This window comes from Phragmites australis, chromosome 23, assembly GCF_958298935.1.
Source record: "Phragmites australis chromosome 23, lpPhrAust1.1, whole genome shotgun sequence".
NCBI classification, from domain to species: Eukaryota; Viridiplantae; Streptophyta; class Magnoliopsida; order Poales; family Poaceae; genus Phragmites; species Phragmites australis.
In genome coordinates this window covers 20,158,810-20,173,346 of record NC_084943.1, presented here as the reverse complement: position 1 = coordinate 20,173,346, position 14,537 = coordinate 20,158,810, and the positions used below count along the sequence as shown (strand labels likewise).

The 14,537-nt window shown below is 46.6% G+C and overlaps 1 protein-coding gene across 1 annotated transcript; it reads right to left on the bottom strand.

Moving 5' to 3' along the window:
- Positions 1–13,149: 13,149 nt before the first annotated feature.
- Positions 13,150–14,087, bottom strand: LOC133906374 (metallothionein-like protein 4C). Its single transcript, XM_062348257.1, has 3 exons — positions 13,928–14,087; positions 13,570–13,650; positions 13,150–13,504 (listed from the first exon to the last, which is right to left on the bottom strand). Exons 1-3 carry the CDS (start codon positions 13,984–13,986, stop codon positions 13,408–13,410), a joined length of 237 nt encoding a protein of 78 aa, XP_062204241.1. The 5' UTR covers positions 13,987–14,087; the 3' UTR covers positions 13,150–13,407.
- Between the last annotated feature and the right edge of the window lie 450 nt (positions 14,088–14,537).

Here is a 14,537-nt window from a genome sequence, read left to right as displayed (position 1 = left end):
TCCTCGTGATGTCACCCGAGCCTGTGTACATCCAGATGGCGGCACAGGTAGTCAGCGACCACCATCAGCGAAGTCAGCCCTGCCCGGCGCAGGTCGTCGATGCGGTTCAACAACGGGCGAAGGCGCTCATCTTCCATGGGGGCCGCCTCCCAGATCGGCCTGTGGGGTTCCGCCGGTGTTTGGGGCAGCGTGAGGCGGTCATGGGGGCTGACGTTGACGTAGACCCAGTCCCGGTGCCAGTCTTCCCATTTGTCGCGTAGCACTTGCGGGATGTAGAGTTCGCCGAGCCCCTCCCGCAGGTGGAAATTGCAGCAGCCGGCAACCTCCACCTCGGCGGACCCCTTCTTCTTCCCGGCCGCTCAAAGGACAAAGAAGTGCTGGAACAGGGCGACCGACAGCGGCACTCCCATGAACATCTCATAGAAGTGCTCGAAGATGGCCGGAATCACCACCGAGTTTGAACTCAGGTGGGCCAGTTGGATGCCGAATGTGTCCAGAACTTGGAGGAAGAAAGTCAAGAAGGGCGGCACCAACCCAGCGGCGACGAAGGACACGAAGATGACGATCCGCTCCGGCCGGCACGTGGAGGGAGGAAAGCTTGCCGGTGTCACCACCGACGCCTCCCGCTGGCTGGTGGGCACCATCAGCTTGAGGACTTTCTCTACCCCCTCCTCGTTCACAATGCGAGACTTTGGCAGAACACTGTCAGAGCTCGACGTGTCCCGGCGGCTGCTTCCTGCCCTCGGCATCTTTTGAGGGTGGGGAGTGTGTTGGAAGGGTTGAGAAAGAGGGTGCGCTGCGGGTCGAAGAGGGCGAGAGCTCCCATGTGCAAGGAAGAAGAAGAAGACAGAAGTGGCAATCGCAAGAAGGGCGTGAGGGACAACGGTTCGCTCCTCCTCTCCTTTTTATATCCTGGGGATTTCAAACGGCACTTTTCGCGGCACATTCTGCGAGGCGTGTTCCCCTCGATCGAAGCGGTTGCCAGGCAAATCTCTCTCGATCCGTGCGGTTGCTAGGAGCACTATCCTCAATCCGCGCAGTTACCATGCGTGCCTCCCGCCTCGTTATCACTCTCCTCGGAAGTCGGAAGGACACGCGTCCTTTCGGTTCCCTGCCTGGGCCATACCAAAAGCCTGGGTTGGAAAGACCACCAAGACCGCAAAATTCTAGCGCCTGAGAACAGGCTACGTGGCATTGATGCTGGGATCAGCCTCGAAGAAATAGGGGTCCCATTCGTAGTCTTTGGGTCATTGCCTGCCAATGGGCCCGGGGGCTGCTGTCGGTGACATGGGAACCGGGGGTCCCCGAGTCCTGAGGCCAGGACAGCAGAGTGCCATGTGGCGCCTTCCCTCAAGGACTTCTCCCTGAGGTCCGAGAAGACCAAGTTCCGGGAGAGGGCGCTCAGGACCATGAACAGTGGTCCCCGAGTACTTGAGTTCCCCGATGACCCGAGCAGGCACAGTTCCAGGAGAGGGCCCTCGGGGCTATGAACAGTGGTCCCCGATACCCGAGTTCCCCGATGACCCGAGCAGGCACAGTTCCGGGAGAGGGCGCTCGGGGCTATGAACAGTGGTCCCCGAGTACCCGAGTTCCCCGATGACCCGAGCAGGCACAGTTCCGGGAGTTGGCGCTTGGGGCCATGAACAGTGGTCCCCAAGTGCCTGAGTTCCTCGAGGACCAAGAAAAGGGCATGTCCGGGAGAGAGTGCTCGGGGCTATGAACAGTAGTCCCCGAGCACTCACAGTTCCCCGAGGACCTGAGAAGCCCCTTGCCGGTGGACCCCACAAGGGCTCAGCGGTGAGGTGTCAATTGGTGAGAGGCTCGATGCTGTATTTAAGAGGGAGCGTGGCCTGTCATTTCCAATCACTCCCCCATGCCTGCTGTCAGCCCCTGCCACTACCTGGCAGGGGTGTGTGGGGATATTTAATGCGGCGGGTCCCATCGTGCGTCATCTGGCGCGCCTCAGGATATCAATGCAGGGCTCGAGGCATATCGCCTGCCGCTCTGGTGTGTTAGGCTCACTCTGACCAGGCAGGCATGCGGGGTTGCTCAGTGGCTGCCAGGTGGGCCCTCCCCACAGCACCCGCTGAAAAGCGGGATGATGATGACAGGACCGGACGGGGGCGCATTTTCAACCCCCCCAAAACATCAAACTGCAGCCCATGATGGTTGCTTTCCATTTATGACACCTTGGAGCTCGCACCATCCTTTCCGGGCACACCAAGTCCCCCCGCCCTTGATGGTATAAAAGGAGGCGGTGCATCCTGATGGCGGAGACAGGTTCAGAAGACAACGGCTTCTTCAGGACCGAGACAAGCTGACAAAGAACAAGAAGCACGAAGCTCCAGACTTAGGCAAAAACCCTTGTAACACAAGAGATCCTCAGAGAGGCATTTCCAGAGCATTTATAGCATACACACAAGAGTAGGGTATTACGCTCTGTGTGGCCCGAACTTGTCTAAAATCCCCTGAGCATTTATTTTCTCTAGCATCTGATCATCCATCCCACCTGCATCTCATTTGCTCTCATTTATTTCACATACGAGGTAGATTCAGAATTATCCCCCTGGCCGAATCTCATAGGGGGTCCCTCCGGATCCCCGCTTGTCGAGTTCATCCTCCGACAGTGGTCGTATGAATATTTTTCCCAAAGACTCCGACCGGGGCGGGTTTGCAAGAAGAGGCCAGACGGACCAGCCCATCGACCAAGGAAGTAGTCTTGGTGAGGGATGTGCGTGACTTCCTCATCGACGGCGCGTCACTCTAGCTTTCTTACTTCGGAGTAGTATGTCACCATCGTCTGGTCCGAGCACTGGAAAACCCTTTGGCATCAGGGTCACACCTAGTAGCGAGTCCCTCATCGCTAGTAGGTGTGACACCCTCCGTGTGGGTGTTGCTCGCATTCCAGGTAAGAGGCCATCATACTCCACGATGTTATAATTAATTGGAAAAAAAATAATTGAACCATGTACCTGACGACGCAGGGTCTTGTGCTCGTTCGTGGTCGGTGGAAACACTTCTCGCATTAGGGACCAATATTGTGCTTGTGGCACCTTGAAATCCTGCAAGTCATGGTCGGTGGAAACCTATCTCGCATTAGGGACCAATATTGTGCCTGTGGCGCCTTGAAATCCTTCAAGGTAGGAAAAAGATTCCCCCTTCCTATCAATGGGTGGTCAGTACCGGGGAAGGAGAGGATTACCTTTCTGAGGTCCTGGTCTCCAGCGGGGAGTGGTTGTTACCAATGTCAGAAATGCAAAGTGTGGACCCCTCGTTCGTCCTTGGGTTGAACCTGATCGAAGAAACAACACCCTGATTAGTTTCTAGGTACTCTTATACCTGATCGGATCATACCTGGCCGATGGTATCAGTTTGCGCCATAGGGCTAGGTGTTGACTGTCCCGACGCGGTGAGCGCTCCTCCGGGTGGGGCTGCTGTTGATGAGGCTGGTTCCCCCTGGGACTTGCGGTCCATGAGCCCCCATCGTCGCCTTGAATATGGATGCCTCTGCTACTTTTTGTTGAACCCCGAAACCTTCGGATCCCGGTCCAATGTGCTGACTCTGTAACATATTGGGTTTGTTTGGGTCAAATCCCATGAAGAACACCTCATAGTGACTCGGATCCTCCAAGCCGGACTCGTTGGTTGTTGGTGATTCGAGCATGGATAGCCTATAAGAAATTAATGGCACTTACCAGAACTCAAAAACACGCTCCCTACTTGGCACGCCAAATGTCGAGGGTAAACTCCTGACAATGATTCCGGGGTATGCTGGACAGTGGATGCGTGATCGGCGTCTCGAGTGTGCCTATGGAATGTGTGTGTGTTTGCTACGTAAGAACACCAGAGTTACCCAGGTTCAGGCCCCTCGTGAGGTAATAGCCCTATATCCTATGTAATCTTCTTCCTCCTCCCTTTTTTACAGAAGATATCCCTCTTTATATACCAGGGGGAGAAGTCTTACAAGTGGCCCCAACCAGCAGACCCATACCTATCCTAAGAAATGATATAAGCAATCATTACAAGCCTACATTCATTGTGCCTACCCTGGGTCCCTGCGGCAGTCGTCCTGTCCATCGATCGCATCCCCATTTGTCGCGCCCGAAGCGCTCGGCCTGCCTTGTCCTGTCGCAGGCTTCCCACGCGCATATGTTGCGCCCCCTGTCATTCTTGCGTGCCTGTCCCGCAACAATTAATGTCTGCTGGACGGGATAAGGTAACTCTGCGCCGGCCATGCCACCTCAACCGGAGTGGACTACCTGGGGAAGAAAAAGAGCGTGAGTAGCGACATTATATGAGGTTTGAATGGCCTAAAAAAGTACCTGCCCCGTGACTAGTCCTTACTGGTCGCGAGGAACCCTACGGAGGCCCTAGTCATTGTTGCGCTGGCGTCGACTGGTCGCGCGAAGGTCATGAGTCAAAGAACGAAAGTGGGTACTGACCAAAGCTGACCGTTGCGGGCCATCCCGGTGGGGGACCCCTATATTCTTTACATCGATAATGCTCATATGGGAGCTCGGTTCCATAGGGTGGAGGATCCACAAAGGCAGGACTTCGTCGATTTGCGTCGTGATCCATCGAGAGGTAAAGCTTCTAAGCCCCAAAAATCTGAGATTATTATGTGTTTCTGCTGTCAGCAAGAGGGACATCATCAGATTGAGTGTAGTAATGAACCTGTTTGCTATAAATGCAAGAAGGTTGGACATATGGTGGCTGAATGTAGGGCTGTATATGCTAGGGAGAAGAAATTGAAAATGTATGGGTTTAGTATCCCTGAGTAGGGATTTTATTGTTTGAATATTCCTGAATCTCAAAGTAAGGCTTTTCTTACTACTGGGGTAATTTCTGTTATCAAGGGTGAGGCAAATAAGGAAAAATTAGAAGCTGAGCTTAAGAACCTTATTGATCCTAATTGGAAATGGAATGTTAGGATGATGGATAGGAAAGAACTTCTTGTGGTTTTCCCTACAAAAGAATCTCTGAAAACATTTTCTAGGCTCTCAATTGTTGAGTTGGCCTTGCATTCTCTGGTGGTCAAGATTTCCAAAAGTAATGTTGATCCAAGTGTAACTAATGTTCTTCAAACTACTCAGATTAAAATTTTTGGCATCCCTGTTTTTGCTAAAGAGGAGGAGTTGATCAAGGAGATCACCTCTCTTGTGGTAGAGCCTGTGGTGGTGGATGAGTTAAGTCTCTTGAAAGAAGGGCCAGTTAGAGTTAATGTGAACTGTAGGAACCCTTTGAAGATAAGGTCCACTATTGAGATTTTCTTCAACAAAATGGGCAAGGACATCACATTTGTGGTTGAAACCTTTGGTGGTAAAAAGCAGGAGGATGGGCCCTCCAAGCCTGACCCCAAAGACCAAGATGATGATGGAGAGGACAATGATATGGATGATCTCTCATCCAATGAGGATAATAATCCAAAGAGGGGATATAAGGGTGGATCTAAATCTGGGCAAGAAGTGACTTCTAAGGGAGGAAATGCTTCTAAAGGCAGGAAATGTCAGGATTTGGTGTCTACTGCTAAAAATGTTTCATGTGAGGAGGTGGTCCCTATTGCAGCTTATGATCCTAAGGAGGGAACTACAATGGCCTTTTCAGATTTTAAGAAACAAATTGTTGAGGGTGTTGTAGGCTTTCCTTTGAAGACTGATTCAAGTGAGAAATTGGAGTTTAGGAGTTTGTTGCAACAGGAGGGTGTGAATCTGGATATAGACATGGTGTGACAAAGTAATACAGGTGATCGTCAAAACAGTCAGTAGGTTGCGGTTCTGCCAGATGCTATTCTTGATAAAGGAGAGGTTAGTTCTGATAAGAATGTTCAAGCAAGGTTGCCTGATTGTCAGATTTTGGTTCACAGCTTAAAGGGATCTTACCTTATGGAGGCTACAAAATGGCCTTCTGTGAATACTCAAGGTGAGAAAGTTGTGGGTCTAGGAGATGGACACACTGTTGTTATATCTGGGATGGAAACCCACAGCTTACAGAAATGTTCTACTTAGGATAGTAGTAAGATCATGAATGATTCAGATGATGGTTTGGTGGGTTTGGATTTGGAAGCTCGGTTTGAGGATGCAGACGTTGATGAGACTGGTGAATTCAAGGATGATAAGGACCAAGAGTGGTCCATCCCTGTTGTCAAGAAGACCAGGAAAAAGGGCAAACATAATTTGGTTGCTACTAGATTTAGCTTAAGAGCTCCTAGGGATGGTATCCCAATTCAAGAGAAGGCTATGGCATGGATGAAGATCAGAAACCTGGAGGCTCAAGGTAATTCTTCCTCTTGCAATCCTTTTATTATCGTCAATAATGCTTCTGATGAGCATATTAGATTAGTCGTTGATCAAGTAGATTTAGAAGTAGATGATATTAAGGATACTATTTCTGCTTTTAAAGCTGATGAAATTGCTAGAGCTGCTATTGCTGAAGATAGTTATAAAGCTTACCTTCAATCTATAGTTGGCAAGGAGGTGAGAGTTGATGAAAATATTACCTGATATGACCATGGAGGTTATTGATAACAGTAAAAGGGTTGTTTCTGAGGGAGATCAGACTGGTTACACAAGGAGTGCTCCAGTTAGAGCCCAAAAGAAAGGGTTTGGTATTGTAGGGTTATTAAAATGAGATTCCTTTTCTAGAATGTTAGAGGGTTGGCTAAAAAGGCAAGAAGGGGTCAGGTTAAAGAAATTATCAAGCAAGAAAATTTGGATGGAATTGGGTTACAAGAAACTATGAAATCTGATTTTGATAGCAATGAGCTTTCTCAATTGGTTCGGGGGGGGGGGGGCAGATTTTTCCCGGTGTTGGTTACCTTCCAGGGGTCTTTCTGGGGGTATATTGGTGAGTATCAAGGGGGGAGATTCTTGACTTGAAGTTGAGGACCACTGGATTGGAGAATTATGTGTTTAGGTAACCTTGAGAAATAGAATGTCAAATGTTAGATGGAGCATGGTAATAGTATATGATCCTGCAAACCATGAGTCATCTCAGAACTTTATTAATGAGTTATAAGAGATTTGTGATAAGGAATCACTGCCTCTAGCTATAGGTGGTGATTTTAATCTAATTAGATCCAAGGAGGATATTAATACAAGGCACTAGGCTGGTGAAATTGTTCAATGGTTTTTATTGATCTTAACCATCTCATTGAATTGAAAAGGATATGGGGGAGGTTTACTTGGACTAATAAACAGGAAAATTTGATTATAGTGAACCTGGACAGAATTTTGGTTTCTTGCGAGTGGGAAATTACTTTTCCCCTCAGCAATGTGTCTAGTCTGACCAGGGTTGGGTCAGATCATACTCCTATTGTGTTGGATTTGGGGGTGAATCATATTCCTAGACATAAATATTTTTTCTTTGAGAAACAGTGGCTACTGATTGAAGGTTTTAAAGATAAAGTTTTTCAAAAATGGGGTGAGTGGAAGGAGAGAATGACTAATCAGATTTACTCCTTGGATAAGTGGCATGGGTGCTTGTCTAAGACTAGACAATTTCTTAAAGGTTGGCATTTGTCTCAGATTGGGGTTAACAAAAAAAGGAGAAATGAAATCAGTGTCCTTTTGAAGGATTTGGATCAAAAGGCAGAGCTTGGGTGTCTTAGTGTTGAAGAATGGGAATTTAGATATAAGTTAGAAGGTGAGATGGAACATTTATATCTCATGGATGAGATTTACTGGCAGCAGAGAGGGGATCAAGACTGGATTCTTCATGGGGACAGCAACACTGGTTTTTTCAGCATGGTGCTAATGGTAGAAGAAGGAAATGCCATATTGTCTCTCTAGAACCTGAAAGTGGCCTGATATCAGAGCAGGGTGATTTGGAAAAACATGTTGTGGACTTCTACAAATCCCTATTTGGTTCTAGTACAGAGAGACACATCCATATCAGAGATACATTTTGGGGATTGGAGCAGCAGATTCAATGTCAAGATAGAGATTCCTTGATTAGAGAAATCACTGAGGATGAGATGAAGGGTGTAATGTTTAACATGAAGTCAAACACTGCACCTGGTCCAAATGGTTTTGGGGTGACATTCTTCAAAAATTTCTGGGATATGATTAAAGGTGATATCATGGATATGGTGAGAGATTTTCAAATAGGGAGTCTTGATCTCAAGAGGTTGAATTATGGAGTTATTACTCTGCTTCCTAAGGTTAAAGAAGCAATTAATATCAAACAATATAGGCCTATATGCTTGTTAAATGTGGATTATAAGATCTTTACCAAGATGATGTCTGATAGAATCAGCCCCTTAGCTGATCATCTGATTAAGCAGCAACAAACAACCTTCATCAAAGGGAGAAATATTTTAGAGGGTGTTGTAATTTTACATGAAGTGGTGCATGAGCTCAAGCTTAACAAAAAACAAGGTTTTCGGAGGGTGAACTCCTAAAGCAGGGATTCGGAGGGACCCCCTTTGAGATTTGGCTGGGGGGATGATTTTGAATCTGTTTTGTGGGAGAAATAAATGGGCGTAAATACAATGGCAGGTGGAATGGAATGATCGGATCCATTCAGTAAATGCACTGGAGGTTTTTAGACAGGTTCGGGCCGTACTGAGCGTAATACCCTACTCTTGTGTGGATGCTATAAATGCACTGAGAATGTCTCTCAGGGATGTTGCTGGTTACAAGAATATTTGTCTATCCTAGAGCTTCGGGCCCCTTGCTCTTCGGTGATCTTAGCTTCTGTGCTTGTCCAAGAGTGTTCCGTCTTCTGCTACTTGTCTCCGAATCCCTTTTTCTGTGTCGACCGGCCCTTCCTTAAATACTTCGCCGGTGGTAGCGTGCCCAGAAAGGGAGGGCACGAGCTCCAAGGCACCATAAATGGAAAGCAACCATCATGGGCTGCTGCGCGAAGTGACGGGGAGGGTTGAAAACGCGCCCCCGTCCGGTCTTGGTCGTCATGATGTCGTTCTGCAACGGGCGCCGCGGAGAGGGCCCATCGGGTAGCCACCGAGCAGCCCGGCGTACCCGTTCGGTCTTGTACGCCTAACACAGCAGGGCGGCAGGCGGGGCGCCTTGGGCCTCGCGATGTTATCCCGAGGCGTGCCGGATGACGCGGGATGGGACCCGTGCATTAAATGTCCCCATGCCTCCCTGCCAGGCCGTGGCAGGGACTGACACCGAGCGTGGTAGGAACAGTTTGAAGTGACAGGCCACGTGCCCTCTAAAATGCGGCATCGGGCCTTTCACTGGTTGACACCTCACCGCTGGACCTCTGTGGGGGCCACCGGCGAAGGACTTCTTAGGCCGTCGGGGAACCAAGTGCTCGGGGGTAACTGTTCACAGCCCTGAGCACTCTCTCCCGGATATGCCCTTTCTCGGTCCTCGGGGAACCGAGTGCTCGGGGGCCACTGTTCATGGTCCCGAGCACTCTCTCCCGGAATTGACTGTTCAGGTCCTCGAGGAACCGAGTGCTCAGGGGCCGCTGTTCACGGCCCCGAGTACTCTCTCCCGGAACTAATTTCCTTGGGTCCTCGGGGTACTCGGGTGCTCAGGGGCCACTGCTCGCAGCCCCGAGCACACCCTTCCCGGTACTCGACTTTTCTGGTCGTCGGGGGACTTGGGTGCTCGGGGGCCACTGTTCACGGCCCCGAGCACTCTCTTCCCAGCACTTGGTCTTCTCGGATCATCGGGGAACTCGGGTACTCGGGGACCACTGTTCATGGCCCCGAGCACCCTCTGCCGGGACTTAGTCTTCTCGTACTTTGCGGAGATGATCCCCGCGGGAGGGCGCCACGTGGCAAACTGCTGATCTGGCCTCGGGACTCGGGGACCCCTGGTTCCTGTGTCACCGACAAAGGTCTCATTCTAAAAATTGATTTTGAGAAGGCTTATAATAAAGTTAAATGGAATTTTCTTCAGAAAGTGTTGGAGAGAAAAAGGCTTTCCTACATTATGCATTAAATGGGTTATGCAATCTGTCAAAGAGGGGCAGGTTTGTATAAATGTTAATGGTCAAAGGAGTTCATATTTTAAAACTTATAAAGGGTTAAGACAAGGGGATACACTTTCACCCATCCTGTTCAATTTGGTAGTTGATATTTTTGGAGAACTGATTGATAAGGCAGTGGATAAAGGGCTGATCACTGGTGTGGTGGATCACTTAATACCAAGAGGAGTTTCTCACAAACAATATGATGATGATACTGTTATTATGGTTGATGACAATGACAAGTCAATCTTGAATTTGAAGACAATTCTTTATTGTTTTGAGTGGCTTTCAGGGCTAAAGATCAATTTTCACAAAAGTGAGGTGTATGTTTTTGGCTATGATCAAGATGGCAAGGAAAAAAATTGCTAATATGCTGAATTGTAAGCTGGGTGTTTTTCCTTTTTGTTATTTGGGTATCCCCATCTCAGATCAACATCTTGGTGTGAGGGCTTTTGATTTAGTGAGCTCAAAGATGCATAAAAGGTTGGCACCTTAGAAAGGGAAGAATATGTCCTCTGGGGACGATTGACCCTAATTAATACCAGCATTAGTAGTCTCCCTATCTGTAATATGGGTTTTTATCTCTTGCCGGCAGGGGTGCATGGCAAGATGGACTCTATTAGAGCAAAAAATTTTTTGGCAGGGTGTTAAGAATAAATCTAAATATCACATGATGAAATGGGAAGCAGTTTGTAGACCCAATGTGTTTGGTGGTCTGGGCATTGCCAATACTAAAAATCTTAATGATTGCCTGCTTGTGAAATGGATATGGAAAATCATTAGGAATAGTGAGGAAACTTGGTGTCAAATTCTTAGAGCCAAGTATATGCCTGAGGGTATGTTCTTTAGCTCTAAGAGGAGAGGAGCTTTATAATTTTGGTAGGGTTTGTATTAAGTGAAGCATCTCTTAAAGTGGGGTGCTTATTATAAGGTCAATAGGGGGGACAAGGTTGTCTTTTGGAACGACATTTGGTAAGGAGATACTCCTCTTCATATCCAATATCCTGACTTATATAAGCTTTGTGATGATCCTGATATTTTAGTTGGGAATTGTGGTTTGGGTAACAACTGGAGGGCGCTGTTTAGAAGGACTTTGAACCAGAAGGAGCACGATAATTTACAGAATCTGTATGAGAGGCTTCAAGAGCTGACCTTAAATGATACAAATGATGTGGTGCTCTGGGCCTTGGATAAGACTAGAATGTTCACAACTAGATCTTTATACAAGTTTATTACCTTTGGGGTGCTATCAGCAAGGGGGCTTATGTGTTTTGGAAAAGCAAATTGCCTTTGAAGATTAAGACCTTCCTATGGCAGATTTATCATGATAGATTACAATCTGTTGTTACCTTGAAAAAAAGGGGTTGGAAAGAAAGTGTTAATTGTGTTCTCTGTGGTCATTTGGAGACAGCTTATCACATTGTTTTTAATGTCCCTTAGCTATGTTTGCCTGGAGTTGTCTCAGGGAGTGTTTTGGTTGGAGGTCTCATCCCAAACTGGCTGTATTTCTTTTTGCAAGTTTAGCATGGGTAATTTGGAGAGCTCGTAATAGGATGGCGATAGAAAGAAAATTTCCTGCACTCCCCATTGATGTCATTTCCTCTAGGATTTCATACTTGAAGAAATGAAGGATTCTGCTTAAGTTGGAAGATAAGAAGAATGTGGAGACAGCGCTTTCCAGGATTCTGCAGTGGTCTTCAGCCTTCAAAGGGAATCAGTTGCTGGTATCTGATGTGGTGGAGATTTAAGCTTCGCCTTTCGAGCTCATATTAGTTATGTCTTCTGTGGTAGTCTGAGTTTACTTTTGGTTTTTCTTGCTCATGAGAGAGCTATTTTCTGTCCTTGTTAGATTGATGGTTGTGGTTCTTTTCTGTTTTTCTGGTCTCCCCAACTTTTCGTTTGCTTGTCTTTCTTAGTGAGCTCTGTGTGGTTTTTTGACTCTATATTGATTTTCAATAAAAGCCGAGTGAATCTTGTTTTAAAAAAGTCAACCCTCCTTCACCAAAACACTATCTATGGTATGTACGGTACCAGTGGTAATCTCCAAACAGAGGCACCATAAGAGTACGTACAATAGGGTGCTTAGAGGAGGTATTTATGGAAAAAAAATCGGGTTTTTTTTTAGCCGCAGTAGCGCAGGTGCTAAGGTGGAAGGTAATACGGTTATTTAAGTCCCGCTACTTATATTAGTGCTAACAAGATAGTTAATCATATTTAAGCACATGTAGTCTTTGTTTGTATTGAAAATTATAATTTTTAAGTATTTGTAGTCTTTGTTTGTATTAAAAATTATAATTTTTATGTAGATGTTTAATACTCTTTTTTTAAGCACTTAGCTATAAGCACTTAACATTATTCATGCCCTAAGAGCATGCACAATAGGGTGCTTATGAAAAAAAATAGTTATCTTCTCAACTGCATTGTACCAGATGCTTACTTAAGCACCGCTATTTATATTAGTGCTACCAAGATAATTAATCATGTTTAAGCATATATAGTCTTTTTTTATATTGAAAATTACATTTTTTATGTAGTTGCCTAACACTCTCTTTTTTAAAACACCTAGTAACAAAGATTAAATTTTGATTAACTTCACATGAAGTTGAACGTGAATTAAACTCTCTGGACCAGAGTAATGGAATCAGATCATAACCCAAACCCTATCAATTCTTGATCCAGAACCATCACCCGTACCTAAGGATACAAGTGAGTATTCAATAAATAGTTTAGAATCAGTGTTTAGTTTATTTTCTTCTTTAACTTAATTAGCTAAGAGTAAATCTTTATTTTTTTTAAAGTTTTGAATCGATCAAATGACCTCTAAAATATAAAACTTACATTGATATCCTTATCAATGCCTTCCCTAGGTATTGTGCGCACCTGCCAGTAGATAAGACCCACCGTGCGGGAATCACGAGACCCAGGATCGCCGGAGCCGTGGTCGTCAGCTGGGACGCGTGACGGACCACAAGTGTCAACCGTGTTATTTTTCATCGTCTCCACCGTGACATAGGCACACAGCGCAATGCTCCCTTGCCCCGTCCATGTATCCACCATCACTGTCGGATGATCCTACAACCTCCCTCTAAGCCGAGCGACAGTGAATTCCCCTCCGCTAACCTTGTCGTCGCCACGTTCACACACGTCGACCAAGAGAAACACTGATTTCAAGCACGTGAGCTCTAGGAGATGCGAAGAAGAAGAAAATGCACAAACAAACCAGCTTATATATCACATAACATCACACCATTACAGTACAGGAGACACTGATTGGGTGAAACAGCAGCTTGGCAGCCACATGATTCCCCAATCACAACATCACACGCAGCTGATCACACAAGCCACAAACTACAGTAGTGCAGGGAATAACATAGACGCTCTCATCCTTACAGGATGGCTCTTTATTTACTGACACCCCCACACGCATACAGGCGTGCTACAGCATGCACACGGATCACCATGTCCTCAGCAGTTGCAGGGGTTGCACTTGCAGCCGGAGCCGCAGCTGCAGCCATGAACAGCCTCGCCGGACTCGGCAGCCTTCTCGAACCCCTCGAGGGACCTGCGATAGAAGTAGGCGGGATTTCAGGCATGGATCTTGGCGGATTAATTGGTGGAAGTTCATACCCCTTCTCAGGTGCAACGCCGAGGACCACGGCCGCCGGGGAGGTGGCGGTGCTCTTCTCAGCCAAGTCAGGGTACATCTTTCTGCATCCAGCAAAAGCAGCACATAAGTTTCAGTAACTAGAGAGGATCATCTCTGCTCATATATTTCTCTAAAGAATTATGCGTAGGTTTGCCTGAACATAAATCATCGGCAGTTACAGCTCCGAAGCAATGGGAGAGATCAGTTAAGTAGTCGCAAAGGCATGATTTTATCATGAAAACATGTTCAAATCACTCAAACAAGGTGTCATCTCTGAACAACATATCTCAGTTTAGCTTGACATATTCATGATCAATGGGTTATGGCTGTCAAACGTACCCGCATCCGCCGCCGCAGCCGCAGCTCGAACCGCAGTTGCAACTTCCACCGCAAGACATCTTCTGAACTTTTATGTCTCCTGGAACCTCAAGAACTCTTATGCAAAGAGAGAGGAAAGCTTGAGTTGATGAGCACAGAGCAATTGCCAAGCAGGGCACACATGTCCCTCCTATTTATAGAGCTTGAGAGCAACCAAGCAACTGCATAACGTGTCACGCATTTACATGTCAAGATGCAATATAGGTCGGCTGAGAAAGTCATGGAAAATCCCAATGCTCCAATGATGTCATTTTTTAATGTGTTTTTCTCAGAGTGAGATAAAAGATTATGGTGGTGCTACGGAAACTGGAATGGAACGAAAATCCAATTAGTTGCCCGGTCAGTTTGGCTTTTGTAACAGAATTTATTTTTGCACTAGTTGCCTACTTCAAAAGTTGTGCTATTCTTTTATTTGAATCTGAATTAAATTCTTGTACAAATGGGATTAGAATAAGTACTGTGCAGGTTCAAATCTTGCTTTCTTACCGTGATGCCAACTCTTTGGTTAAAACAGATGCATTATTGCACAGATTTGAAGCGAATACATAACATATGTTTCTTGCATGAATTG

Coding starts and splice junctions, on each gene's coding strand:
- LOC133906374 (XM_062348257.1), bottom strand. CDS start 13,986: ATGTCTTGCGGTGGAAGTTGCAACTGCGGTTCGAGCTGCGGCTGCGGC. Junction 13,651..13,927: donor GGCTGCGGCGGCGGATGCGG/GTACGTTTGACA, acceptor TGCTGGATGCAG/AAAGATGTACCCTGACTTGG. Junction 13,505..13,569: donor GGCGTTGCACCTGAGAAGGG/GTATGAACTTCC, acceptor CTTCTATCGCAG/GTCCCTCGAGGGGTTCGAGA.